The sequence below is a fragment of the Bos mutus genome, chromosome 23, assembly GCF_027580195.1.
Source record: "Bos mutus isolate GX-2022 chromosome 23, NWIPB_WYAK_1.1, whole genome shotgun sequence".
Taxonomy (NCBI): Eukaryota; Metazoa; Chordata; class Mammalia; order Artiodactyla; family Bovidae; genus Bos; species Bos mutus.
Window position 1 is genome coordinate 21509884 of NC_091639.1, and position 27730 is coordinate 21537613.

At 36.4% G+C, this 27730-nt stretch overlaps 3 protein-coding genes across 3 annotated transcripts; 1 reads left to right on the forward strand and 2 right to left on the reverse strand.

Annotated features, from left to right (window-relative positions):
- The first annotated feature begins 8567 nt into the window (after positions 1-8567).
- Positions 8568-9498, forward strand: LOC102280177 (olfactory receptor 2J3-like). The gene is given in 2 exon segments (XM_014482749.2): positions 8568-8582; positions 8584-9498. Coding segments are annotated over 2 exon segments (930 nt in total).
- A 3038-nt stretch (positions 9499-12536) lies between these two features.
- Positions 12537-13473, reverse strand: LOC102280744 (olfactory receptor 2B11-like). Its single transcript, XM_014482747.2, is given in 2 exon segments — positions 12537-13271; positions 13273-13473. Coding segments are annotated over 2 exon segments (936 nt in total).
- Positions 13474-22842: 9369 nt separating this feature from the next.
- On the reverse strand, positions 22843-23793 carry LOC102281024 (olfactory receptor 10C1-like). Its single transcript, XM_014482748.2, has one exon. The coding sequence runs from the start codon at positions 23791-23793 to the stop codon at positions 22843-22845; it is 951 nt and encodes a 316-aa protein (XP_014338234.2).
- Positions 23794-27730: the final 3937 nt, after the last annotated feature.

Below are 27730 nucleotides of genomic sequence, written 5' to 3' on the forward strand. Positions count from 1 at the left end.
GTGGCCGCAGGACTGAAAACAGTCAGTTTTCATTCCAATCCCAAAGAAAGGCAATGCCAAAGAGTGTTCAAACTATCACACAGTTATACTCATCTCACATGGTAGCAAAGTAATGCTCAAAATTCTCCAAGCTAGGCTTTAAAAGTAAGTGAACCGAGAACTTCCAGATGTTCAAGATGGATTTAGAAAAGGCAGAGGAACCAGAGATCAAATTTAACATCCGTTGGATCATCAAAAAAGCAAGAGAGTTCCAGAAAAACATCTACTTCTGCCTCATTGACTATGCTGAAGCCTTTGACTGTGTGGATCACAACAAGCTGTGGAAAATTCTGAAAGAGATGGGAATACCAGACCACTTTACCTGCCTCCTGAGAAATCTGTATGCAGGTCAAGAAGCAACAGTTAGAACTGGACATGGAACAATGGACCAAATCAATGGCTCCAAATTGGGAAAGGAGCACATCAAGGCTGTATATTGTCCACCTTGCTTATTTAACTTATATGCAGAATACATCATGAGAAATGCTGGACTGGATGAAGCATAAGCTGGAAATCAAGATTGCTGGGAGAAATATCAATAATCTCAGATATGCAGATGACACCACCCTTATGGCAGAAAGTGAAGAGGAAAAAAAAAAAAAGAAACAAAGTGAAGAGGAACTAAAGAGCTTCTTGATGAAAGTGAAAAAGAGTGAAAAAGCTGACTTAAAACTCAACATTCAAAAAACTAAGATCATGGCATCTGGTCCCAGCACTTTATGGCAAATAGATGGGAAAACAAGGGAAACAATGGCAGACTTTATTTTCTTGGGCTCCAAAAATCACTGCAGATGATGACTGCAGCCATGAAAATTAAAAAATGCTTGCTTCTTGGAAGAAAAGCTACGACCAACCTAGACAGCATATTAAAAAACCAAGATGTATTACTGTGTTAGAATACAGTATTTATCTTTCTCTTTCTGACTCACTCCATGAAGAATTTATTTACAGGGCAACAGCAGAGAAACAGACATAGAGAACAGACTTATGGGGGGAGAGGGTGAGATGTATGAAAAAAATAACATGGAAACTTACATTACCATATGTAAAATAGATAGCCAATGGGAATTTGCTGTATGGCTCAGGAGACTCAAACAGGGGATCTGTATCAACCTAGTGGGGTGGGATGGGAAGGGTAATGGGAGGGAATTTCCAAAGGGAGGGGATATATGTATACCTATGGCTGATTCATGTTGAGGTTTGACAGAAAACAGCACAATTCTGTAAAGCAATTATACTTCAATAAAAAAATAAATCAGTTAAAACAAACAAACAAAAAAAGATGTTACTTTGCCAGCAAAGGTCCATCTAGTCAAAGCTGTGATTTCTCCAATAGTCATGAGTGGATATGAGAGTTGGACCATAAAGAAAGCTGAGTGTGGAAGAACTGATACTTTTGAACTGTGGTTTTGGAGAAGACTCTTGAGAGTCCCTTGGACTGCAAGGAGATCCAACTAGTCAATCCTAAAGGAAATCAGTCCTGAATATTCATTGGAGGGACTGATGCTGAAGTTGAAACTCCAATACTTTGGCCACCTGATGTGAAGAACTGACTCATTGGAAAAGACCCTGATGCTGGGAAGATTGAAGGTGAAAGGAGAAGGGAATGACAGAGGATGAGATGGTTGGATGGCATCACTGACTCAATGGACATGAGTTTGAATAAGCTCCGGCAGTTGGTGATGGAAAGGGAAGCCTGGCGTGCTGCAGTCCGTGGTGTTGCAAAGAGTTGGACATGACTGAGTGACTGAACTGATACTGATTAAATGAGGATAAACAGCTTCTTCTGGCATTGTAGTAACCCTGTTCAATCCCAACCTCAGTGGTGTCATCATATTATACATTACTGGTGTGTTCTCACACTTGCAGTGTGTAATTTTTCTGACAGCTTATAAAGATTAAAAACATGGGAATAGAAGTAAATCATATCCAGTAATAATTATCAGTGCCCATAACTTAACTCCAAGTGAAATTCTCTCCAGGATACTTTAATAGTTTATAAAGTATTCTAATTCACTTTCTTCTCATGTAACTCAACTTGCCAGAAGTGTAGAGAAATGAATTAATGTCATTTGTCCATTTTCATCCCTCATATATGACTTGTGCCTTATGGTCCATGACAATCTGATACTTAAAATATTTTGCATGGATTTTATATAATTGGGAGTGAGTATGGACTCTGAAAATAACCAAAAGGCAGAATCCATATTTCTTCTATCAAGTGCTTTGAAAGTCACATACTTTCAGGGTGTTTCATTCTCAAGTGTGTTGGGGGAAAAGAAAGAAGCTGAGAGCTGCTGTTTTAGAAATACTCTACTTTAATTAAATTATTTTATACCATTTCTATATTTACAATAAGTTTATAATATTGCACATAAGAATTTCACAATTGCTAGCACCCAATAGATTGGCAGAAGCTAAATATTCTACAAGTCTAGCAACCACAGCATGAGGAATATTGGAACTTGGTATGAAAATGCTATAGTCCTGGTTGTCAGATATTTCCCAGGTTTAAATAACTCAATTTTACTGCTAGTGTTGGATTGCTCTTTAAATTCTTCCTCCTCAAAATAAAATTTAGAGCATGAATATATAACTATTTAGTGATATTAATATGTAAATATTCATTATTATTTAATATATATTGAGGTGAACTGGAATGATACATGCCAAATTCATGATAATGGTTGTCTCTGGGTTGGGTTTTGGGTCAAAGAGTGGTAATTAAAAGGGATATGGATTTTATTTATGATATTTTGTGTGCTAAAATATGCTTGATTTAAATATATAAAAATCATAATTGATAATTCTGAGTTGTGGGAAGATAGATGTTCTATGTGTAATATTTTAAATATCCAAAATAAAGAATAACAAGAAAATAAGGTAGAATCATGTGTTAAAATATCAGTTCAAATTAAACTTCACTCTGATGATAATAATAGCTAAGATGTATTGAATAATTATGTACTAAGTACTGCTGAAAACTTAAAATCTTTTTCTTATTGAGTCCTTACAACAGTCAAGATCACTGAAACATAAAGACTATTTTCTGGTACCTCTCTTAAATAGAAAGAAAAATACTTAATTGCTCTCTTAAAATTATACTTTTAAAAATGTAGTACTATTATATGACTTCCAAACCAAATTTTTTTCTACAGATGGAATATATTAGCTGGAAACAATATAACAAATTAAACATATTTATTAATCCATAAACTCTTTATATACTTTTTTATAGTAACAAGTCAATTATTGGATGTAGGCTAGCAATCACAGGTAATTTTATTTGTTTATATATATTATGGCAAAACTCTTGACAAGACATCTAGGGAAATTATTGATAAAAATATTTTGGAAATATTAAATAGTTTTGTTAAGTTTTCAGAGTTTTGGTCATTGCTTTCTGAGTTATAGTTTTCAAAGATTACTTTCAATACTTTTGAGGGCTGAACTTGGCCCTGAATTTTAGAGATGTCAGGCAGAGACAATTAACATGGCAAGGATGTACAGTTTCATCTTTATGTATTCCATTTTTTAAATGACTTATGCTTCCTTCCTCCCTCAGTTAGAATAATTCTGACAAGTTATCCTTGAAATGTGGCCTTTAGCATGATGAGGAATTGCAAAAGAAATTTCAGGATAATGCATTCCGTTACCTATAAACACAGCTTAATGCATGTTTATCAGTGATGATCGGTCTAGAGTCATTGTTTTTTTACTGCAACTGTGTATCATGTTGAAGGATTCCTCAGAAAATTCTAACTAGAACAACTCCTTGAAGGGCATTAATTGCTGCTTGGGGGTTTACCCTCCCAGTGGCCCCAGTTAAGGAAAGCATGTCACATTATTCTTTTGTTTCCATAAGGGCACCACTTGCTCTATGAAAAGGAGTCCATCCCCTGACAGAATGAATGCTCTAGTGAGTTCTTCCTTCCTGCTAAAACCATATCTTTTTGGTAGACTCAAGACTCTCTCTTGTGTAGCAATGATAATCATAGTAATTTTCAGACTCTGCTTTCATATATTGATGTAGTAGTTTAGAACATATGATGTAGGCAGCCATTTATGTTGGTATTTTCAAAGAGGTGAAAACCAGAGATCAGACTGGTCCACATGATAAAGAGGCATAGATTAGGCAGACAACTACAGGGAATGTTGACGGTCACAGGAAGGACAGAAGAGAAAGGAGTTGTTTCAATACTGCTTAAGCACTAAATAAGAGTGTTGAAGGACTAATGTAAGAAAAAAATAACCTGACCAGTTATATGGGGATGGGAAAAAGGGACTTGTGTCCCTCACTATTTCTTCCATGTCTTATTTTTTAAAAAAGAGATATTTCATTCCATAGCTTATAACTTTGATGAGGTTTTTATTTCTCCTCCTCTTGTAAGAAGAAATTAAACCATTAGTTTAACCATCCTGCAGTTTCTCTATTTACATATGATATTATTTTTTTTTGTCTCTTATCTCATTCCTTTCAAACTTCTGTAAGAATGTTGAAGGATGGGTCTTACAACAGATAAATGTATCTGACAGCTGCTATTTTGTTTGAAGTAATGTACTAAGTTATTTATGCAACTGTATGAAGAAGGAGAAAATTATATCAGCTTTAGAAGAAGCAATGACAGCATTTGGGTTTATATTTCTCATGATGCAGTATCTCCCATTCTATGAAAATACAGAAAAATTTTGGAACTTTCCCATTATCCCACAAGTGGTAGTGATCTCTAAATGAAATATTCTTTATGATTTATTCGACCATTGCTATCTTTTGATTCTGTCATGGTGAACTTCAGGATCCACTGGGCGGCAGCCATTCTGTCTTCGGTAAGGTCTGAACTTTAGCCTTGAGGAGGAAGGCTCCTTTCCAAGTTTTAGAGCTCTATTTATATCTTTATAGTTACTCTCCTTCCATAACTTAATAGTTCTTTATATTATATATTGGCTTAATTAAAAAGTTCTTTTAAAACATATACTGTCTGATTATCCTATATGATTTCTGAGGTGTATAAAGTAGTTTAGATTAGTGTAACAGCTAGCTAATGATTAAGTTTTAGGGTCCGAATCAGTCTTACAGCGTTGGAGCCAACCTGTTTGTGACTTTCCTGCTGAAAGTTAACCATTTATCTACTGCTAACGTCTTTTTCAAGAATTGCTCTTATAAAATGTGAGCAACTAAGAAACCCCCAAGGAGAGGGCAATGGCACCCCACTCCAGTACTCCTACCTGGAAAAATCCCATGGACGGAGGAGCCTGGAAGGCTGCAGTCCATGGGGTCACTGAGGGTCAGACACGACTGCGTGACTTCACTTTCACTTTTCACTATCATGCATTGGAGAAGGAAATGGCAACCCACTCCACTGTTCTTGCCTGGAGAATCCCAGGGATGGGGGAGCCTGGTGGGCTGCTGTCTATGGGGTCGCACAGAGTTGGACACGACTGAAGCGACTCAGCAGCAGCAGGAACAGTATAATAAGTGATAAACAGCCATGTAATGATTTCAGTAAATATTCAGAATTCTCTACGTTGGAGAATAAAAATATATGTAGACATTATAAATTGTGAGCAGAATTTATATATTGTTTCAGTTATTGTCCCAGAGGAAAGAAGTAATGTCAAAACTTCCTTGAGGCCCTGTGTTCAGGTTCTCAACCCTGTGATACACATGTGCACACTTTCAACTTTCAGCACCAGTAGTCATTTTTCTATCTTCCTCCAACCTCACACCCTTGCTTCTTTGCTCTCTTGGTGAATTTATATCTTCCTTTTCCCCAAAATTTCTCTTTTCAAGTCAGTTATATTCACATGTCTTTTAAGATACGTTCTACCACTGTTCTCCCTGTTTCACAGATCTATTCATGTGAACTAAGATTTTTAGCTTTCTTCGTATTGTGAGTATCCATCCATAGTTGATGTGCCTGTGTGTGTCATTTTTTTTTTTGTATTTGTATTGTGTTTTAGTTTTTGATTTAGAAATAAGCTGTGAGTATAAGAGAGCAAATCAGAAGATAAAGTTCTTTCTATAATAATATTTCACTCAAGCTCAGTGTTTTTTGTTCTGTATAAGTATTGTGAAATTATAACTAAATGTGATATTGTTCATCATATCCTCATATCTATTATATATTTAAGATTATTTGGATTGTAATTTTTGTGCTTTCTATAATCACATAAATGGAAATGGCATGAAAATGCTGAAAAGAAAACTAAAACTATTTATTGAAAAAGATTATTGTTCCACAAGAATTTTCTTTTGTAGCTAAGTAAGGAATTTTTCAAGTTACTATTTACCTAGATGTCACCCTGGGGTGAGGGAGAATTCAACTGTTAAGAAGTTATTTTTCTGTAACAGGGAAAATATCTGAATGAAATATAAAAGTGAAAATACTTTATATTTACTTTATAAATTTTTAATTTGATAAAATATCAAACAAATAAATTCTGCAAAAGTGGTACAAATAACTACCATTAACCTTTTAACCAGATTGAGCAATAGTTTACATTCTGCCTGGAATATTTATCTCATCTATTATCTATGTAAATATCCTATTTCTCATTATATTTTCATTCACTAGTTTTTAGTATCCATTTAACTTCCTAACTTCACTATTCCTTCTATATTGGTTAGTTAGGATACTGATGTCAGGAATAGCTTTTATTTATATATTCTTTTAAATTTATCAGTATGAGTGTGGATTCTTATTTCCTCTGGTTCATTAGTGTTATAGTTTTTCTTAATACCCCAATTGTCTTAGAACTGGCCCTTTAAGAGTCATAGACCCTTAAAATTGGCTTCCATTTCTTTCTCATGTGTCCCTTTATTTCTTGGAGACTTCCCATTTTCTTTATTTAAGTATATTTTAAGTATATTTAAGTATAATATTTTGTTAGTTTCAGGCATACAGCATAGTGATTTATTATTATTGCAGATTATACTTCATTATGCTATGGAGTATATCCTTGTTGCTTACCTATTTTATAATAGTAGTTCTTTACTCCCAAGCCCTTAATTTGTTCCTCTTCCCTCCCTTTCCCCTTTGGTAGCCACAGTTTGTTTCTTATACTTGTGAGTCTTTCTCTTTTTTGCAATACATTAATTTGCATTAATTTTTAAATTTGACATCAGTGATATCATACAGTACTTGTCTTTTACTGACTTACCTCACTAAGCATAACATAATTTAGGGCCATCCACATTGCTGCAAATGGCAGTATTTTGTCTTTTTTTAAGGCTCAGTAACATTTCATTGTATTGTATTGTTGTTCAGTTGCTCAGTCATATCTGAATCTGCAATCCCATCAACTTCAACATGTCAGGCTCCTCTGTCCTCCATTATCTCCTGGAGCTTTCTCAAATTCATATCTATTGAGTCAGTGATGCTATATATATATGTATATACACCATATTGTCTTAATCCAATCATCTGTTGATGGGCATGGGGATTGCTTCCATGTTTTGGCTATTGTAAATAGTGTTTCTATGAACACTGAGATGCCTTTTTTTGAATGATTGTTTTCATTTTTCTAGATATATAACCAGGAGTGGAACTGCTGGATCATATGGTAGGTTTAGTTTTAGTTTTTTGAGAAACCTCCCTACTGTTCTCCAACTTACTTTATACACTAACTTACATTCCCACCAACAGTTAGGCATGTTCCCCTTTCCCCACATCCTCAACATTTGTTTTTTGTAGACTTTTTGATAATAAACATTCTGACAGATGTAATATGCTATCTCATTGTTTTTTAATTTTTATTTCTCTAATAACTTGTGATATCAAGCATCTTTTTATGTGCTTTTTAGCCATTTTGTATGTCTTGGGAAAAATGTCCCTTTAAGTCCTGTATTCATTTTTTTTTTTTTTTTTGATTGTTTGTTTGATGTGGAGTTGTATGAGCCATTTGTACATGTTGGACATTAACCTTTGTGAGTTGCATTATTTTCAAAAATTTTCTCCCATTCCACAGCTTGTATTATCATTTTGTCAATGGTTTCCTTTGCTATACAAAAGGTTTTAAGTTTAGTTAGTTCTCATTTATTTTTGCTTTTATTTCTTTTACCTTAGGGAATTGATCCAGGAAAATATTGCTGCAATTTATGTCAAAGAGTGTTTGGCCTGTGTTCTCTTCTAGGAGTTTTATGGTTTCCATTGTTATGTTTAGGTCTTTTACCCATTTTGAGTTTATTTTTGTGTATGGTGTGATTAAGTGTTCTAATTTTATTATTTTACATGTAACTGTCTAATTTTCTCAGCATCACTTGCTGAAGAGACTATATTTTTCCATTGTATATCTTGCCTCCTTAATTGACCATGGGTGTGGGTTTATTTCTGGGCTCTGTATTCTGTTTCATTGACCTAAATGTCTTTGTGCCAATACCATGATATTTTGATTATTGTAGCTTTATAGTATAGTCTGGGGCCTGGGATGGTTATACCTACAGTTCTGTTCTTTCCCCTCAAGATTGCTTTGACATTTACTTTCCTTTTATTTTGAATCTATGTGATTCTTTCATCAGGTAACAAGAAATGAATGATAATGGAAAAAATAAATGCAAGCTCTGAAGGCTACTTTGTTTTACTGGGTTTTTCTAATTGGCCTAATCTGGAAGTAGTTCTCTTTGTGATTGTCTTGATGTTCTACTTGATGACTTTGACAGGCAACTTGTTCATCATTATCTTGTCATACTTGGATTCCCACCTCCACACTCCCATGTACTTCTTCCTCTCAAACCTCTCTTTTCTGGATCTCTGCTACTCTACCAGCTTCATCCCTCAGTTGCTGGTCAACCTCTGGGGTCCAGAAAAAACCATCTCTTATACTGGTTGCATGATTCAACTTTATTTTTCCCTTGCACTGGGAACCACTGAATGTGTGCTGTTGGTAGTCATGTCCTATGACCGTTATGCAGCTGTGTGTAGACCCTTGCATTACACTGTCCTCATGCACCCTCGTTTTTGCCATCTGTTGGCTGTGGCTTGTTGGGTAAGTGGCTTCACAAACTCAGCACTTCATTCCTTTTTTACCTTTTGGGCACCTCTGTGTGGACATCGCCAAGTGGACCATTTCCTTTGTGAAGTTCCAGCACTGCTTCGACTATCATGTGTTGATACCCGTGCTAATGAGCTAACCCTCATGGTCATGAGCTCCATTTTTGTTCTCATACCTCTCATCCTCATTCTCAGCTCCTATGGTGCCATTGCCCGGGCAGTGCTGAGGATGCAGTCAACAACTGGACTCCAGAAAGTCTTTGGGACGTGTGGAGCCCATCTTATGGTCGTATCCCTTTTTTTCATCCCAGCCATGTGCATATACCTCCAGCCACCATCAGGAAATTCTCAAGATCAGGGCAAGTTCATTGCCCTCTTCTATACTGTTGTCACACCTAGCCTCAACCCTCTAATCTACACCCTCAGAAACAGAGATGTAAGAGGGGCAGTAAAGAGACTAGTGGGGTGAGAATGAGCCTGTATCCTTGTGACATTAATGGTACAATGGAGCATCTCTTCATCAATGATTCATCCATCCATCCATTCATTGGCCACTCTTTCATTTACTTACTCTCTCAGGACTTATTGAGCATGTACTATCACAAGGTCACAGAGTTCATTGTAGCAGATATAAATTAAACACAGACTGCCTGAATACCAATCACTCTCTGGTGGAGAAAATAACTATATAAAATCAATATTGAATTCCATATTAGATTTTTTTCCAATGGCACAAGCCTAATAAAACAAAAGTATCTTTTTCTTAATTGAAAATGAGATATGGATTGATTTAAAGAGCAGGTATAGTTCCTATGGAAAGATGATATTCATAGTCTTAAAATACATAGAATATATCTTTTAAAAAGTATTTTATTTATTTGCTTATTTTGGCTGAGCTAGGTCTTAGTTGCAGCACATGGGATCTTTAGTTGTGGTATGTGGACTCTTATTTGAAGCATGTGGGATTTAGTTTTGACTAGGAATTGAACCTGGGTCCCCTGCATTGAGAGCATAGAGTCTTAACCTTGGGACTCCCAGGGAAGTTCCTAGAACATACCTTTTAATTTCTTGTTTTTTAGGCAGAATGCATCAAAAATTTGTTTTCTTTGGTTTAATTAAACACATAATGAGATACTTTAAATCATTTCTCCAAAACTGTTATTCTTTTTTGGAAGTAGTTAATATTGAGAGGAATTTTGGTCTATATTCTTCATTATACCATTACCAATAGTAAGAAAATAAGTTTTATGAATCAATTAAGAAGGTCTCTGAAATAATGCAGCCATATAAGCATCTTATATTTCTCATTTTTCAAAACAGTGAGAAGTATAAAGGAGATGAAAATAGTTGTAAAAATGTTATATAGCTCATAAGGTAATGGTCATCATAGGCAAGGTATTGGTAGGTAAGAACATGGAACACCCGCTTAACCCAAGAAGCAATGAAGAATATCTGAAGCAACCAGGCAGGCTTTGCAGTTACTATGCTATGCAGATTTGAGGACACCTCTAGTGTGAAGCAAATCATAGTTACACCTTTTTGATTTCTCGCTTAAAGCCTTTCTCAAATACTTGTCTGCATTTTTATAACTAGGGGTTACAATACTTTGCTGTCTTCCTTTTGTTCTTCAGGAAAGACTTGCTTGGCTGAGAAAAGAAGAAAAGTTTTTTGATTAGCTTCCTTGAAAAGGCAATCTTGAGATTGCTCATGCTTTTACATCAAGTATAGAATACACTCTAACCTTCACATATAATGTGTTTCCTTCAACAGAGCTTCTCAGTGACTAATGAGAATATTCTTCATGCTGGAATATATTGGACATATACGACTACTGTGAAGTAGTCTAGAGTAATAGCATGTATCTGTGGCTTTCCCACTACCACTTTGCTCAGTGTTCTTTATCCTTAAAATTTTTGTGCATTTTCTTTAGGAAGTCCTGATATTTCAGAGCCTGGAAAACACTCACAATTCTGAAATGAGTCATGTTTACAGGCCTAGAAGGTGGTAGATAATTTAAGGAAGCAATCCAAACAGCTCTAAAACAGTATCTATAGCAAAGCTTATGACACAAATTTTGCTGGGTTTTGCCCTCCAAACTAAATATTACCACATTCCTATGTGTTTAAGACTAAGTTAGACAAAGGATATATTTAATAAAAATGATCAGAGATATCATTTAACATCACAAAATTTTAAATTTCATTGCTCTCTCTCTCTCTGTGTATGTGTAAAATTTTAAAACTTTTTTTTGGCATTCAGCCATCAGTCAAATTTTACAGTTATTTAGAATTTTTCCAAACTAGACACACCAAAAATCTATTTAAAGAACTTGACCAAGTACCAGAAGATCTGTTCTTTATAAAAAATTAGATATGAGTTCCAACTGATTCTTGTTCAGGATAGCATGCAATTTTCTACCCAATAATTTGCTTAGATTTTGATCATACCAGAACACATGCCAGAAGAGTTCACATCACTGTTATTTTTCTTGCTTGTTAATTTCATTACAAAGCTGTATTTCTCATCATATTAATTCTATACTGAATAATTACAAAAACATTTAATTTGCTTTAAAATATGTAACTAATTTTGTGACAAAGTGTTAAGTCGGGTGTGAGTCCTGGAACTAAGTTTAGCACTTTTAACTTTTAATGATACAGATTTTGAGGATCAAAGAGATACTTATATTGTTTGAAGTAATCAAGCTGCTTTCCACCCTAGAAATACAAATTGTTTCTTTCTCATAATGATTCTTGCACAGTTTCAAAAGGCATTTCAGGCTACCCCCATATGGTTCTACCTTGTGGTTCATTATTAATATCAGTATCTTTTCCTCTCATTGATTCAGAAAGCTCATGCTTATGATATTTAAAAGGAATGTTAAGAAACTTACCAATGTGTTTCACATATATTTTATTTATTTTAATATTTAATGATACATTTTTTAGGCAAAATAAAAACGCTGTTCACTTGTTTGTTAAACAAGAGTCGCAATGTGTTTTTAAAGAAGCAGTAGCATCTACCTAAGCTGATAAACTTAATGAGACTCATGGTTGATTTAAGGTGTAGAGTGCCTCACAGTGGTGCCATGTTCCCTTTTAGATGGGGCCAATCTTGTAGAGTGTCGGGATGTTTCTTAGGTGACTCAATCAAGGAAGTTCACTGGTGAATGCTTGCTGTGATGATTAGCTTGAACACATGAGTTTATAATTTATATTATTGCCTTCTTTTCTTTTACTACTTAGCACAGTTATGATTTCATTATCTACCCACCAGAATAGAACTATTTTTAAAAGTTCACACAAATAAAAGGTGCTGTTACTGGTGCATATTAGCCAAGTATCACCCTTGCCTAACACCATTTTAGAAGAATATGAGGAATGTGACATATTTTGCAAAAAGAACATCTAACATGAACTGAGGAAGGGCGACAAGAATGAGTTATTAAAGAAACCTCTATATACCTAACCTAATGGTTAAATAATTTCATTTGATGTCTGCCAACACTCACTTGGAAGTGAAAATGCTCCTCATGAGGTTGCCCAGTGCCCCTTTTACATCTTTATTTCTCAGAGTGTAGATGAAAGGGTTGAGTGTAGGAGTTACTACTCCATAGAAGAGAGCCATGAACTTGGGTTGGTCCCTTGAGATGGAGGAGGGGGGCTGAAGGTACATACTAATGGCTGGACCATAAAACAAGAAAACTACAATGAGATGGGAGGAACACGTCCCAAAGGCTTTTCTCCTTCCCCCCAAAGATTTAATCTTAAATACAGTATGTCCAATACAAGCATAGGAAACAAGAATTAAGCATAGTGGTACAGCTAACAAAAAAAAGCATATCACAGAGAGTGTGAGCTCATTAGCAACCTTTGCACCACAGGCAGTCTTTATCAAAACAGGAATCTCACATAACAAGTGATCCAGGGTATTGCGACCACACAGTGGTAACTGTAATGTAAGAGTGGCCTCTGAGACAGCATAGGTCATTCCACTCAGCCACACGGTGGCCACTAATAAGACACAGATGCGCCGATTCATGATGAGGGTGTAGTGTAGAGGTTTGCAGATGGCCACATAGCGATCGAAAGACATAACAGCCAAAAGCAGACATTCTGTGCCCCCCATTATGTGGAAGAAATAAAGCTGAAATGCACACCCCATATAGCTGATTGTCTTAGACATTCCCAGGTTAAAGAGCATCTGAGGGACAGTGCTTGTGGTGTAGCACATGTCCAAAAAAGGAGAGGTTGGTGAGGAAGAAATACATGGGGCTGTGCAGACGGGGGTCTAACTTGGACACCAGAATGATGGCTATGTTTCCCATCATGGCCATGGGGTACGTTATAAGCAGGATAATGAATAGAGGAAGCTCTAGCCAAGGACGGTCAGCAAAGCCTTGTAGAAAAAACTCTTCAGGATGGCTTTTGTTAATCAGATCCATTATTTTCAGTTTGTTTCACCTATGACAGGGAAGTGGCAGGGAAGGTAGAAAGGTTTTGCAAAACTGCAAAACACAGTTATGCAGTGTGCACAGTTAAGCATCTGGTCACAGAAGATTGGCTACAGTAAATTGGGTAGAGGTGATAACTTAAAATATGTGACAGCAGGTGACTTAATTGCTTTTCGTGATATTACAAAACAAAGGTAATCACCTTAAGCAAGTAACCCAACCTTTTCTGAAACTGAATTTCCTGCTCTGTATAATAAAGATGACAATAACTACATCCTTAGGATGTAGTTGTTGTTGTTCAGTCACTCAGTCATGTCTGACTCCTTACAACCCTATGGACTGTAGCCCACCAGGCTCTTCTGATCATGGGATTCTCCAGGCAAGAAGACGGGAGTGGGTTGCCATGCCCTCCTCCAGGGGATCTTCCCAATCCAGAGATCAAACCCAGGTCTCCTGCATTGTAGGCAGATTCTTTATCGCTGAGCCACTGGTAGGATTAAATGCCAAGAAGTGACTGTTTCAGATACTCCAAAGTAATGATTTTCATACTTTTTTTTGCATAAATATTAGCTGAAGAAGCAATTAAAGTTTATTGGTTTCTATATGCAGGTGTCTGATAGAGTAGATGTGGCTTGAAGCCTAGTTAATACAAGCCAGTACTGAAATATTAAGAAGAATAAAAATATTGAGGTAACAATAGCAAAAGAAGGAGTCAGACAAAACCTAGTACTGTAAGACTTATCAAAAGAGCCTTTCCAGATTCAAGTATATTTTTATAGCTGAATAATTGTATCATCCCCATGGGGACTATGAAGGCTGGTTTTATTAAAATCCATCTTTGTAATTTAGAATTGAGCAAGAAATGTAAACAATTTCATGTCAGTTTCCTGAAGTGTAAACTGAGAGAATTTAGCTATGACATATGTTTTCTCATACTCAAAAATTTGTTTGGGCATGTAAATTTTCTTGCATAATTACTTCATTCAAACTGGGCATTTGACTTTTTATTTTCAATTTTAATTATCTGTCTTATAAGAATTTTTCTTTATCAAGTGAGCTTATCATGTTTTTATGAGACTTTGGACAGTTATCAGTGATTTACTTAATTGTATTTAGCTACAAATGCAACCTTTATGTCCAGGAAACTGGATCAGGAGAAAATTCTCTATTATAATTTAGCATCAGAGACTTATTCATAACTATAAATTATTTTACATCCTGAGGCTACATTCTTTAAACTTTTTTTTTTAAGGTAAGAGGCATAGTGTAACAACAAAAATCAGCTAGCTGAGTAAAGCAATACTTTGAGAAAGTTAATAATGTAATGAGATTTTTAAATACTTTTCCTTTAGTTTCATGAAGTGTGTTTCATGAAGTCTGTAATCTGTCAAGTGAGAGATATTCAGATGGGAAGTTAGAGTCATGTATCCTGGTGACAAAATTCTGAGTTACCCTGACAGTTAATTATTGGTTTAGGGACAACAGACTACATTTATAGGGTTGCAAAGCAGTTTTCACATTCTCTATTTCATTAAATCCTCAAAGCCTTCCTGTGAGGTGTCACATGAAGCTACTCAGGGTTAAGATGTCATTATGACTCTTTTATTCCACACTATCCCTAGGTCAGATGTGTATAATACAAAAATAAAATAATAGTTTCAAGTAATACTTAATGAGCCCTGTGTGCCAGACTCTACAGGAAGCATTTTATACCTATTAAATCATCCAGTAACTATTCCCAAGTCCTCTGACAAAGGAAACTTTAGTACCCATATTTCAAGATATTATTAATCATTCATCACTAATGTCTACTAATGACTAGGGAGGTTCTAAAGATCAAAAAGTTGAGAATTCCTTCAATGAGGTAGACAGATTATAGACTATAGATTCAGGATTTCAAGTTTCCAAGATGTACAATTAAGCTCTGGGATTGTATCAGTTCAGTTCAGTTCAGTCACTCAGTCATGTCCTACTCTTTGTGACCCCATGAACTGCAGCACGCCAGGCCTCCCTGTCCATCACCAACTCCCGGAGTTCACTCAAACTCACGTCCACTGAGTCGGTGATGCCATCCAGCCATCTCATCCTCTGTCGTCCCCTTCTCCTCCTGCCCCCAATCCCTCCCAGCATCAGAGTCTTTTCCAATGCATCAACTCTTGGCATGAGGTGGCCAAAGTACTGGAGTTTCAGCTTCAGCATCATTCCTTCCAAAGAACACTCAGGACCGACCTCCTTTAGAATGGACTGGTTGGATCTCCTTGCAGTCCAAGGGACTCTCAAGAGTCTTCTCCAACACTACAGTTCAAAAGCATCAATTCTTTGGCACTCAGCTTTCTTCACAGTCCAACTCTCACATCCATACATGACCACGGGAAAAACCATAGCCTTGACTAGATGGACCTTTGTTGGCAAAGTCATGTCTCTGCTTTTGAATATGCTATCTAGGTTGTATACTAGATCTCTAATCTTTTCCATGCCATTCTCATATTTCATTACTGTTAACTCTTGGATTCCATGACTTTTTAATCCTACTTTTTGATCTACTTCCAGTGAATTTTCATCACTATTTAACTATATAGGGATCTATTTATCCATGAATGTTTAAAGTCACTTTAATAAAGCATCAGACTATTTCTTTTGATTTTTCCTTTGTATCTCCACTAACATTTTCATCCTAGTATATCTTTTTGTACATAATTTTCACACAGAATATTTTATTATATTTACAGTGATTATTAAGTTATGTGTAGGAAAATACTAGAGAAGAAAGAAAAGTTCTTAATCTGACTTTAAAACATCTGGATGAAACTTGTGGACATTAAATTCATCAAATTTTGACTATGTATTAAAAATATTCACTTGCTTGAATAAAAACTTCACATTTCACTCAGGTGTTTAGTATCTGTCAGCTATACAGATACTAAATGTTTAATGTTTATTAAAATTTACATGCATTTAAGTTTGGTTTCGGAGAAGGCAATGGCAACCCACTCCAGTACTCTTGCCTGGAAAATCCCATGGATGCAGGGGCCTGGTGGGCTGCAGTCCATGGGGTTGCTAGAAGTCAGACACGACTGAGCGACTTCACTTTATTTTTTCACTTTCATGCATTGGAGAAGGAGATGGCAAACCACTCCAGTGTTCTTGCCTGGAGAATCCCAGGGACAGGGGAGCCTGGTGGGCTGCCATCTATGGGGTCGCACAGAGTTGGACACGACTGAAGCGACTTAGCAGCAGCAGCAGCAGCAGCAGCAGCAGCAGCAAGTTTGGTTTAAGTGAGAGAATGATAAAGACTGATTACGAAGAGAAATCTAGTTGTTCTCTATAGGCACCAAACTAGTTATTCGCAAAATTTAGAGACATCTCCCAGAAATGAAATGCTGTTTTCCCTATATATGTTAGGTACTGTGATGTACACAGATTACAATGCTCCTTAAGAATGCATAGTTAAAAAAAATGTGTCTTTTTACTTACCTTATTTAGATAAGTATCACAATAAAAAAGGATTTAGGAAGGAACACACTTGAATTTTTCAAATTTTCAAAGAGAGAAAATATAGTATGCAGTTGACTATTTAAGAATTAGCTTTAGAAGTCTGAGTTTACAATTTGATACAATGCTGCCAGAAAGAAAAAAGCCAAGATTAGGAAGACAATATGGATAATATCAAGAATGCTTTGTGAGTGTGTAATTTTATTATATTTCTAAGACTCTTGAGCATTGTTTTTAAACAGTCCATTTATGCTTATCCCAGATGAGTTAGCAGAGAAATTTCCTTGGGACGGGGTTCTCTATGGAAATGCTTATTGTGTATAATTAGTTACCTACTGAATTGAGGTTGGTAGCAAATCTCTTCTATTGTTAGGCTTGTTCTATTTTATTTTTTGTCATAGGTTTTATTTTTAAATGAATTTTTATTGGAGTATAGTTGATTTACAATGTTGTGTTAGTTTCTGCTGTACAGCAAGGTGAATCAGTTATAATATACATATATCTGTTCTTTTTTAGATTCTTTTCCAATATTGCAGAGCAGCATTCTGTATGTTATCCAGTAGGTCCTTCAGATCAGATCAGTCGCTCAGTCGTGTCCGACTCTTTGTGACCCCATGAATTGCAGCATGCCAGGCCTCCCTGTCCATCACCAACTCCCGGAGTTCACTCAGACTCACGTCCATCGAGTCAGTGATGCCATCCAGCCATCTCATCCTCTGTCGTCCCCTTCTCCTCTTGTCCCCAATCCCTCCCAGCATCAGAGTCTTTTCCAATGAGTCAACTCTTCACATGAGGTGGCCAAAGTACTGGACTTTCAGCTTTAGCATCATTCCTTCCAAAGAAATCCCAGGGCTGATCTCCTTTAGAATGGACTGGTTGGATCTCCTTGCAGTCCAAGGGAGTCTCAAGAGTCCAACACCACAGTTCAAAAGCATCAATTAGTTATCTATATAGTAGTGTGTGTGTGTTCATCCCAAACTCTTAATTTATCCTTCCCTCCCTCCTCTCCCCTTTGGTAACCATAAATTTGTTTTCTACATCTGTGAGTCTGTCTGTACTTTGTAAATAAGTTCATTTATATCTTTAAAAAAAAATTCCCCATGTAAGTGGTATCATATAATACTTGTCTTTCTCTGTCTGAATTATGTCATTTTTTAATGAGCTATACAATGCCTTTTTATTCTCCTGATTGTTCAGCAGGTAACTATTGACACAGACACATAGGAACAACTTTCTAAAGGGTACATTAATTTTCTAAGACAGTGCAACTTAGATTTATAAGAAGGATAAAACACTTTCCTGACATCCTCTATAGTTTACAGAACTCTTCTTTCACAATGGAATTATTATTTCATATTTTAATGTGAAACATTTCATGTTACTTTCCTTAATCCTGACTTATGTCATTTAAGATGATAATTTCCAGGTCCATCTATGTTACTGAAAATGACATTTCTTTCTTTTTAATGGCTGAGTAATATTCTACTGTATATATGTACCATATCTTCTTTAGCCATTTATGTGTCAATTGACATTTAGATTGCTTCCATGTCTTGGCTATTGTCAACAGCATTGCAATGAATATTGGGGTGCATGTGTCCCTTCAAACCATGGTTTTCTCTGGATACATGTCGAGTAGTGCGATTGCTGGATTTTTAGTTTTTTAAGGAATCTGCATTCTGTTCTTAGTGTCTGTACCAATTTACATTCCCAGCAACAGTGTAAGATAGTTTCCTTTTCTCCACACTCTCTCCAGCATTTAATGTGTATAGGCTTTTTGATGATAGCCATTCTGACTCATGTGAGGTAATAATAGCTCATTGTAGTTTTGATTTGCATTCCTCTAAAACAGCGATGCTGAGCATCTGTTCTTGTGCCTCTTGGCCATTTGTATGTCTTCTTTGGAGAAATGTCTGTTTAGGCCTTCTGCCCAGTTTTTTGATTGGGTTGTTTGTTGTTTTGATATTGAGCCATATATATGAGCTGTTTGCAAATTTTGGAGATTAATCCCTTGTTGGTCACACGTTTCCATGTCATGATTTTTTAAAGTTGAAGCATGATAGACATACAACATTACATTATTTTCAGGTATACAACATAATGACTCGACCCCTGTATCAGGAAGAACAAAGGAGGAGGACATGGCAACCCACTCCAGTATTCTTGCCTGAAGAATCCCATGGAGAGAGAAGCCTGGTGGGCTACAGTTCATAGGGTTGCAAAGAGTCAGACATTACTGAAGTGACTTAACATGCATATAGTGGGAAAGGATCACAGTAAATTTGGTTACCATTGTTCATTATATAAAGTCACAAATTTTTTTCTTCTGATGGAAGCTTTTTTTTTTTTTAAGATTTATTTATTTATTTATTTTATTTTCTGGTTGTGGTGGGTCTTTGTTGCTATGCATAGGCTTTCTCTAGTTACAGTGAGCAGGTGCTATTCTAGTTGTGATGTGCAGGCTTCTCATTGTGGTGGCTTCTTCTATATCAGAGCACAGGCTCTAGGTGCACTGGCTCAATAGTTGTGGTGCACAGGCTTAGTTGCTCCATGGCATGTGGACTCTTCCTAGACCAGGGATTGGAACTGTGTCCCTTGTATTGCAAGGTGGATTCTTAACCACTGGACCACCAGGGAAGCCCGGAAGCTTTTAGGTTTTATTCACTTAGCAACTTCCAGTTTCTCCATGCAATGTTATTGATTATAGTCCATATGCCACACATTTTATTCCTGTGGCATAATTTATTTTATATCTGGAAATTTGTTACTTCTTGATCTCCTTTATGCATTTTACCCACTGCTAATGCTCCTCCCCTCTGGCAATCACGAATATGTTCTCTGTATTTATGAGCTTTGCTTTGTTCATTTGTTTTATTTTGATTCCTCACATAAGTGAAATCATATGGTATTTGTCTTTCTCTGTGTGACTTATTTCCTTAGCATAATACTATCAAGGTCCATCCATTTGCTGCAAATGGCAAGATGTCATAATTCTTTTATGGCTGGGTAGAATTGCATTGTATATAAATACCATATCTTTATCTATTTATCTATCAAAGGACACAAGTTGTTTCTGTATCTTGGCTATTGTAAATAATGCTGCAATGAACATATGGGTGCATATATCTTTTTGAATTAGTGTTTTCATTTTCTCCAGATAAATACTAGTATTTTGAATTGCTGGATCATATGATAGTTCTGCTGTTAATTTTTTGAGATACTTCTATACAATTTTCTATAGTATCTGTATTGGTTTTCATTCCCATAGATAGTGTTTCCTTTACTCTACTTTCTTGCTAAAACTTGTTATTTCTTGTTCTTTTGAAAATAGCCTCTCTGACAGATGTGAAGTGATACTGTTGTTTTGATTTGCAGTTCTCTAATTATTAGTGGAGGGCTTCCCAGGTGGCTTAGTGGTAAGAAGTCCACCTACCAAGCAGGGGATGAGGGTTCGATCCCTGGGTCAGGAAGATTCCCCTGGGGAAGGACATGACAACCCCTCCAGTATTCTTGCTTGGGAAAGCCTATGGACAGGTGAGCCTGGCAGGCTACAGCCATGGGATCACAGAGTCGGACATGACCTAATGACCAAACAGCAGCAGCAGAAACAGTAATTAATGATTAAACCAATTGAATGTCTTCTCATGTGTCTGTTGGCCATTTGAATGTCTTCTTCAGAAGAATGTCTATTTAGAACTACCTATTTTTCAGTTGGATTGTTTGATTTTTTGTTATTGAGTTGCTTGTGTTCTTTGTATATTTTGGATATTATTTGGATAAACCTTTGGGTATATGATTTACAAATATCTTTTCCCATTCTGTAGTTGCCTTTTTATTTTGTTTGTGATTTCCTTCACTGTGCAGAAACTTTTAAATCTGATGTAATCTCATTGGTTTATTTTTGCTTTTGTTGCTATTGCCTTTGGAGTCGATCCAAAAATTGTCAAGAGTGATGTCAAAGACCTTACTGCCTGTGTTCTCTTCTAGGAGTTTTATGGTTTCTGGTCTTACATTTAGGACTTTAATCCACTATAAGTTTAATTCTGCATGTAGTGTGATTAGATGTTAATAGTCTGATTCTTTTACATTGTAAGTTGTCAAGTTTTTAATCTTTTCAAACTTATAAAACTTAACAAAATGTTAATGCCTTATAGATTCCTATTAACTTGCTTTAATGCTTAATAACTCATTAATTTTTCTAGATTAATAAACATACTTTTAAATTTATACAGATTGCTATTAACTTGCTTTAATGCTTAATAACTCATTTTTTCTATATTAATAAGCACACTTTTAAGTAATAATCTCTAGTGCCTACATATAATTCCTGACTATTTCTGTAGCACAATTGTTAAGTGGCTATTTTTGCATGTTCAGATTATTTCCATTCTTAATTACTGTACACACATGTAAATAATAACCACAAAGTATTATGTTTCGGTCAACAATGAATTGGATAGTTTTTGGTAAAATGCGTATATCTGGTAAACATATCTTTGTCATTAGTGAGCATCACTACTATACCCTGACTGTAGAATTTTCACAGTCTTTCTTCCCCTCAGCTTTTAAGAGATAAAACTGACCAATAAAATTGTATATAAAGTATATAATATGATTTGATATATGTGTCCTTTGTGAAATGATTACTACAATCAAGTTAAGAAACATATTCCATCACCTCAAATAGTTATCATTTGTGTATGTGTATGGTAAGAATACTTAAGAACTACAGTACTCTCAGCAAATATCAAGTACACAATACAGTATTATTAACTATAGTCACCATACCATACATCAGTCCCCAGAACCTATTCTTCTGATACTGTAAGTTAAGTCATAGTAGCAGCACAGTTCTCCACTTTTTGTCATATTATAGCTACTGTTTGAGTAGTTATTTATCCCTCATAGATCATAGCACCTCCCTGAGGACAAGATGTTCAAATCAAGGAAACGCATCTAATACATGCCTTGAGCTACTAGATCGTGTCGTAATCATGTTCATTTCTCTTAAGAGCAAGTTTTTGGATGATTTCCAAGTATACTCAGCTATGAATCATTTGTACATATGTAAATTTTATAAATTGAATAAAAATCTATAATTTTTATATTAAATATTGTATTAAATACAGTTATTTATATTAATTATTTTTAGTACACCTTTCATCTTCCATCCTTGGATTTAAATGTGATTTCTCTTTATTTCTAAAAACGTTTTGACCATGAGGGCTCTCCATAAAAATTTCCCATATTTTTCTTTTAATATTCTGCAACAAATACCTCTGACTTTAAGAGTTTACTTCTGATGTCTACATATTTTTATAGCACACACAACTCAAAAATTTAACTCTATAGAATGTACCAACAATTAAGGCAAAAGAATTATAAAACATTTTTATGGAAGTAAGTAATACATGTCACAGAGTTACTAGGGAATTCAGAGTTTTATGGGACAGACCCTAGTGACAAGAGCAGAAGTCAGATGGGCCCTCAGGGGCTATACAATGCCTAAGAGTATAGAGTGAGAATTTGCCAAGCTTCTGAGATATAATCTGGCAATCTATACTCTAAACCTATACTTTTAACCTGAAATATTTTGGAAAACCTGTGTAATGTTGGACTCGCCTATTAAATTCTTTAATAGCCAACTTCTTTCCAGAATTTGGCAGTCAGAACTTTAGCTATGGGAAGAGAGCTGTCTCCGGAATTACAAGAATTGTTACAATCACTGTTATTAAAGAATGTTCTTGCAAAATAGTTTGACAAGTACAATATTTTTTCCTCCCTCCTTCCTTTCGTCTTTCCTCTTAGGTTGAGTATGCATCTTTTGCAAAGAGGAATTTGTATGTTCCTCTGCTATCTACCCAGGAATCAAAACTTTTTCTTGCCCAGAGTTCTCCGAAGAGCTGTCTTGACTTCCTTGTTCCGTAAGCTGTAGATGATAGGGTTGAGCATGGATGTCACCACAGTATAGAAGAGGGCCAGGAGTTTATCCACCCCTGGTGAATGGCTAGCCTTGGGCCTCAAGTAGGTGACAGATCCTGAGCCATAGAAGAGCGTTACTACCAGCAGGTGGGAAGAACATGTGGAAAGAGCTTTTTGACGGCCTTCAGGGGAGGGCATGACCAATACAGCAGCTAGAATTCTGCCATAAGAAGCAATGATTAATAAAAATGGGCTGGAAATGCAAAGAGTGGCCACAACAAAGACTGCAGCCTCATTATGGGATGTATCCCCACAGGCTAGTGCCAGAATAGGGGGGAGGTCACAGAAGAAGTGGTCTATTTCACAGGGGCCACAGAAGTCCAAAGAAAAAATATAGTTGGTTTGGCCCAAGCCTACTATGCAACCCACTCCCCAAGAAATCATTGCTAAATGGACGCACACTCCACGACTCATTCGTGTTGCATAGTGAAGTGGGGAGCATATGGCCATATAGCGATCAAAAGCCATGGCTGCCAAAAGACAGCACTCACTTATAGCAAATAATGTAAAGAAAAACATCTGTGTAGCACAGCCCTCCCGAGAGATTCCTCGGGCCTCACTCACAAGGCTCTGCAGCATCTTGGGTATGACAGAGCAAGTGTATCCAATCTCCAAGAGAGACAAGTTGGCCAGGAAGAAGTACATGGGGGTATGGAGGGCTGGATTGGTCCAGAAGGCAAGAGCTATGAGAACATTGCCTGTCAGTGATGCTAAGAACATAAGTAGGATGAGGGTAAATAAAAGGAAGCACTGTTCAGTGACCTCAGAGAATTTGGCAAATGCAAAGTGTTTCACAGACATGCTGTTGTCTTGCCACAAGGAACAATTGAGGTTCATGACCTGAAGAAAAGAAAAGCAAAGTCATCAGGAAGATTCTTTCAGATAGAAATATAAATCTTTATATTACTCTTAATAAGCTCCAGTGAGCCAAAGAGATAAATTTCTTACCTATAATTTAAAGTTTTAAAGTTTGGAAGTTATACTCATCCTGAAACCAGTACTATTCTAGGTAACCATCCCAATTGATTTGTCCACAGTGTATCTAGTCAGCAGGCATAAAATGGGGGAAAAAAAGTCAGCACAAATCTCTTTCATTCCTTCTTTTTATCAAATGAAGTTCCTCAAATACCTATTTCTTTCCTCTTCTTTGGCCACTGACTTACTTTCTTAACTCATTTACTCAACAAGTATTTATTGAGCAGAATACTTTCAAAGTATTTTGCAGTTACTGTAGGTCCTGGTTTAAAACAATGAAAAAATACCACTTCTTTCCAAAGGGAACTTATTTAGTTAAGGAAAGCAATAATTAAATGACTATTCAATAAATAATTGTTACAATGCATAGAATTAAAACACAGGTAAGTTCTGTTACTGATCAACTAAATTGGCTGTTCAAAAAGGGTTCTTGATGAAGAGAAGCCTGAGCTGAGATGTGAATGAAGAAGAGGCAACCATGTGAAGACTGTCACAGCCATTCACATCATGTCTATATTGTACTGCTGAGATAATCCCATCATTGCAACAGTTAAAAAAAAAAAATCTCATCTTCCAAGCTTTCTCCATCAGATTGTTCTTTGCTAAATGAAAATTACCCTTGCTCCAAGTTAAAAATCAAATTTATTAATATAATTGATGAAAATCTATAGATCAAGGTACTGACTATTGATAGAGACTTCTGTCTCACCTTTTATCCAATGGACCGTGTGTTATAGTCACAGCAAACTACTTGCATCTTTTCGTATGTGCCTTGAATGCATGTATTTCCTTTCCTTTGTGTTTATTTTCCCCTGGTGGAAGGGGCTGGAAATTTTCCTCCCTATTTGTCCATCTAGCTAATAATCTATTATTGAGTTTCAGCATAGCTTCATCTCCTCTCTGGAACTTTCTTCCCCAACTCCCCCTCTCCCTTGCCCTTGTACTAGTAAGTTACATGGCCCTTCCACTCCATCTTCCCACCACTGTCTAATTGATATTTGAGCATTTCAGTTCAGTTCAGTCACTCAGTCCTGTCCGACTCTGTGACACCATGAATCACAGCATGCCAGGCCTCCCTGTCCATCACCAACTCCCAGAGTTCACTCAAACTCACATCCATCGAGTCGGTGATGCCATCCAGCCATCTCATCCTCTGTCGTCCCCTTTTCCTGCCCCCAATCCCTCCCAGCATCAGGGTCTTTTCCAATGAGTCTTTGCATGAGGTGGCCAAAGTACTGGAGTTTCAGCTTTAGCATCATTCCTTCCAAAGAACACCCAAGGCTGATCTCCTTTAGAATGGACTGGTTGGGTCTCCTTGCAGTCCAAGGGACTCTCAAGAGTCTTATCCAACACCCCAGTTCAAAAGCATCAATTCTTCGGCGCTCAGTTTTCTTCACAGTCCAACTCTCACATCCATGCATGACCACAGGAAAAACCATAGCCTTGACTAGATGGACCTTTGTTGGCAAAGTAATGTCTCAGCTTTTGAATATGCTATCTAGGTTGGTCATAACTTTTCTTCCAAGGAGTAAGCATCTTTTAATTTCATGGCTGCAATCACCATCTGCAGTGATTTTGCAGCCCGAAAAAATAAAGTCTGACACTGTTTCCACTGTTTCCCATCGATTTCCCATGAAGTGATGGGACCAGATGCCATGATCTTAGTTTTCTGAATGTTGAGCTTTAAGCCAACTTTTTCACTCTCCTCTTTCACTTTCATCAAGAGGCTTTTTAGTTCCTCTTCACTTTCTGCCATAAGGGTGGTGTCATCTGCATATCTGAGGTTATTGATATTTCTCCCAGCAATCTTGATTCCAGCTTGTGCCTCTTCCAGCCCAGCGTTTCTCATGATGTACTCTGCATATAAGCTAAATAAGCAGGGTGACAATATAAAGCCTTGACATACTCCTTTTCCTATTTGGAACCAGTCTATTGTTCCATGTCCAGTTCTAATTATTGCTTCCTGACCTGCATATAGATTTCTCAAGAGGCAGGTGAGGTGGTCTGGTATTCCCATCTCTTTCAGAATTTTCCTGTTTATTGTGATCCACACAGTCAAAGGCTTTGGCACAGTCAATAAAGCAGAAATAGATGTTTTTCTGGAACTCTCTTGCTTTTTCCATTATCTAGTGGATGTTGGAAATTTGATCTCTGGTTCCTCTGCCTTTTCTTTAAAACCAGCTTGAACATCTGAAAGTTCATTGTTCACGTATTGCTGAAGCCTGGCTTGGAGAATTTTGAGCATTACTTTACTAGCATGTGAGATGAGTGCAATTGTGCGGTAGTTTGAGCATTCTTTGGCATTGCCTTTCTTTGGGATTGGAATAAAAACTGACCTTTTCCAGTCCTGTGGCCACTGCTGAGTTTTCCAAATTTGCTGGCATATTGTGTGCAGCACTTTCACAGCATCATCTTTCAGGATTTGAAATACCTCAACTGGAATTCCATCACTTCCACTAGCTTTGTTTGTAGTGATGCTTTCTAAGGCCCACTTGACTTCACAGGATGTCTGGCTTTAGGTGAGTGATCACACCATCATGATTATATTGGTCATGAAGCTCTTGTTTGTACAGTTCTTCTGAGTATTCTTGCCACCTCTTCTTAATATCTTCTGCTTCTGTTAGGTCCATACCATTTCTGTCCTTTCTCGAGCCCATCTTAGCATGAAATGTTCCCTTGGTATCTCTAATTTTCTTGAAGAGATGTCTAGTCTTTCCCATTCTCTTGTTTCCCTCTATTTCTTTGCATTGATCGCTGAGGAAGGCTCTCTTATCTCTTCTTGCTATTCTTTGAAACTCTGCATTCAGATGTTTATATCTTTCATTTTCTCCTTTGCTTTTCACTTCTCTTCTTCACAGCTATTTGTAAGGCCTCCCCAGACAGTCATTTTGCTTTTTTGCATTTCTTTTCCATGGGGATGGTCTTGATCCCTGTCTCCTGTACAATGTCATGAACCTCATTCTATAGTTCATCAGGCACTGTATCTATCAGATCTAGTCCCTTAAATCTATTTCTCACTTCCACTAGCATTTAAATTTAGTGTAAATTTGAGCATTACACTACTCCAAGGACGATTGATTGTTCATTTCTTCCTGAAAATAGCCTCAAGAAGTTTGGGAGTGAAGAACTTTATTTATACCATTATTTCCACCAACCATAACAGTGAATAAGTTCTCATGTAATTAAAAAATTAGAATATTAAGCTTTACTCTGGCTGCATATATATTCTGTCTAGTAGCACTTACTCTATTTTCTGAAGATAATTATGATAAATTTCATTTTCTTTAAGTATCTCAAATGTGACAGCTATTTGTCTCTCAATCCAGTAGTTACTACCAATTCTTGACAAAAACATTTCTTGTTCTAAATATGGATGTACTGCAGTTTAAATTTTTTTGGAAATGTCTTCAAGCAAAATCCTAAATAATGTTTGCTATGAAAGGACAAAAGAATGAGGAGGTTTTTTCCTATTCCTCTGAACTCTTATGTTTTTATTAGTATAAACTGAAATCTTGTTTATTCTACATTTGTTTAAAACACATCACTGTTTATTCCACATTAATGTTTGATGCCAGTATATATAAAACAAAAGTATGCATTTTGAGGTTCCAAATTATTATGAACAGACAAAATTTAACAAGTGTGTTCACAAAAGCATATGTACAAAGATGTACATTTTTACATATATACATATATCTTATACTGACAGAAACACACATTCAAATCCATGCTAAATAGCACAGTAATCAAGAGTGCTGACAGTCTACGTGGGTTAAATTCCTAGTGCAGCCATCTAACA

Bases quoted from the DNA above. Each gene is read 5' to 3' on its own strand.
- LOC102281024 (XM_014482748.2), bottom strand. From the start codon at position 23,793: ATGAACCTCAATTGTTCCTTGTGGCAAGACAACAGCATGTCTGTGAAA.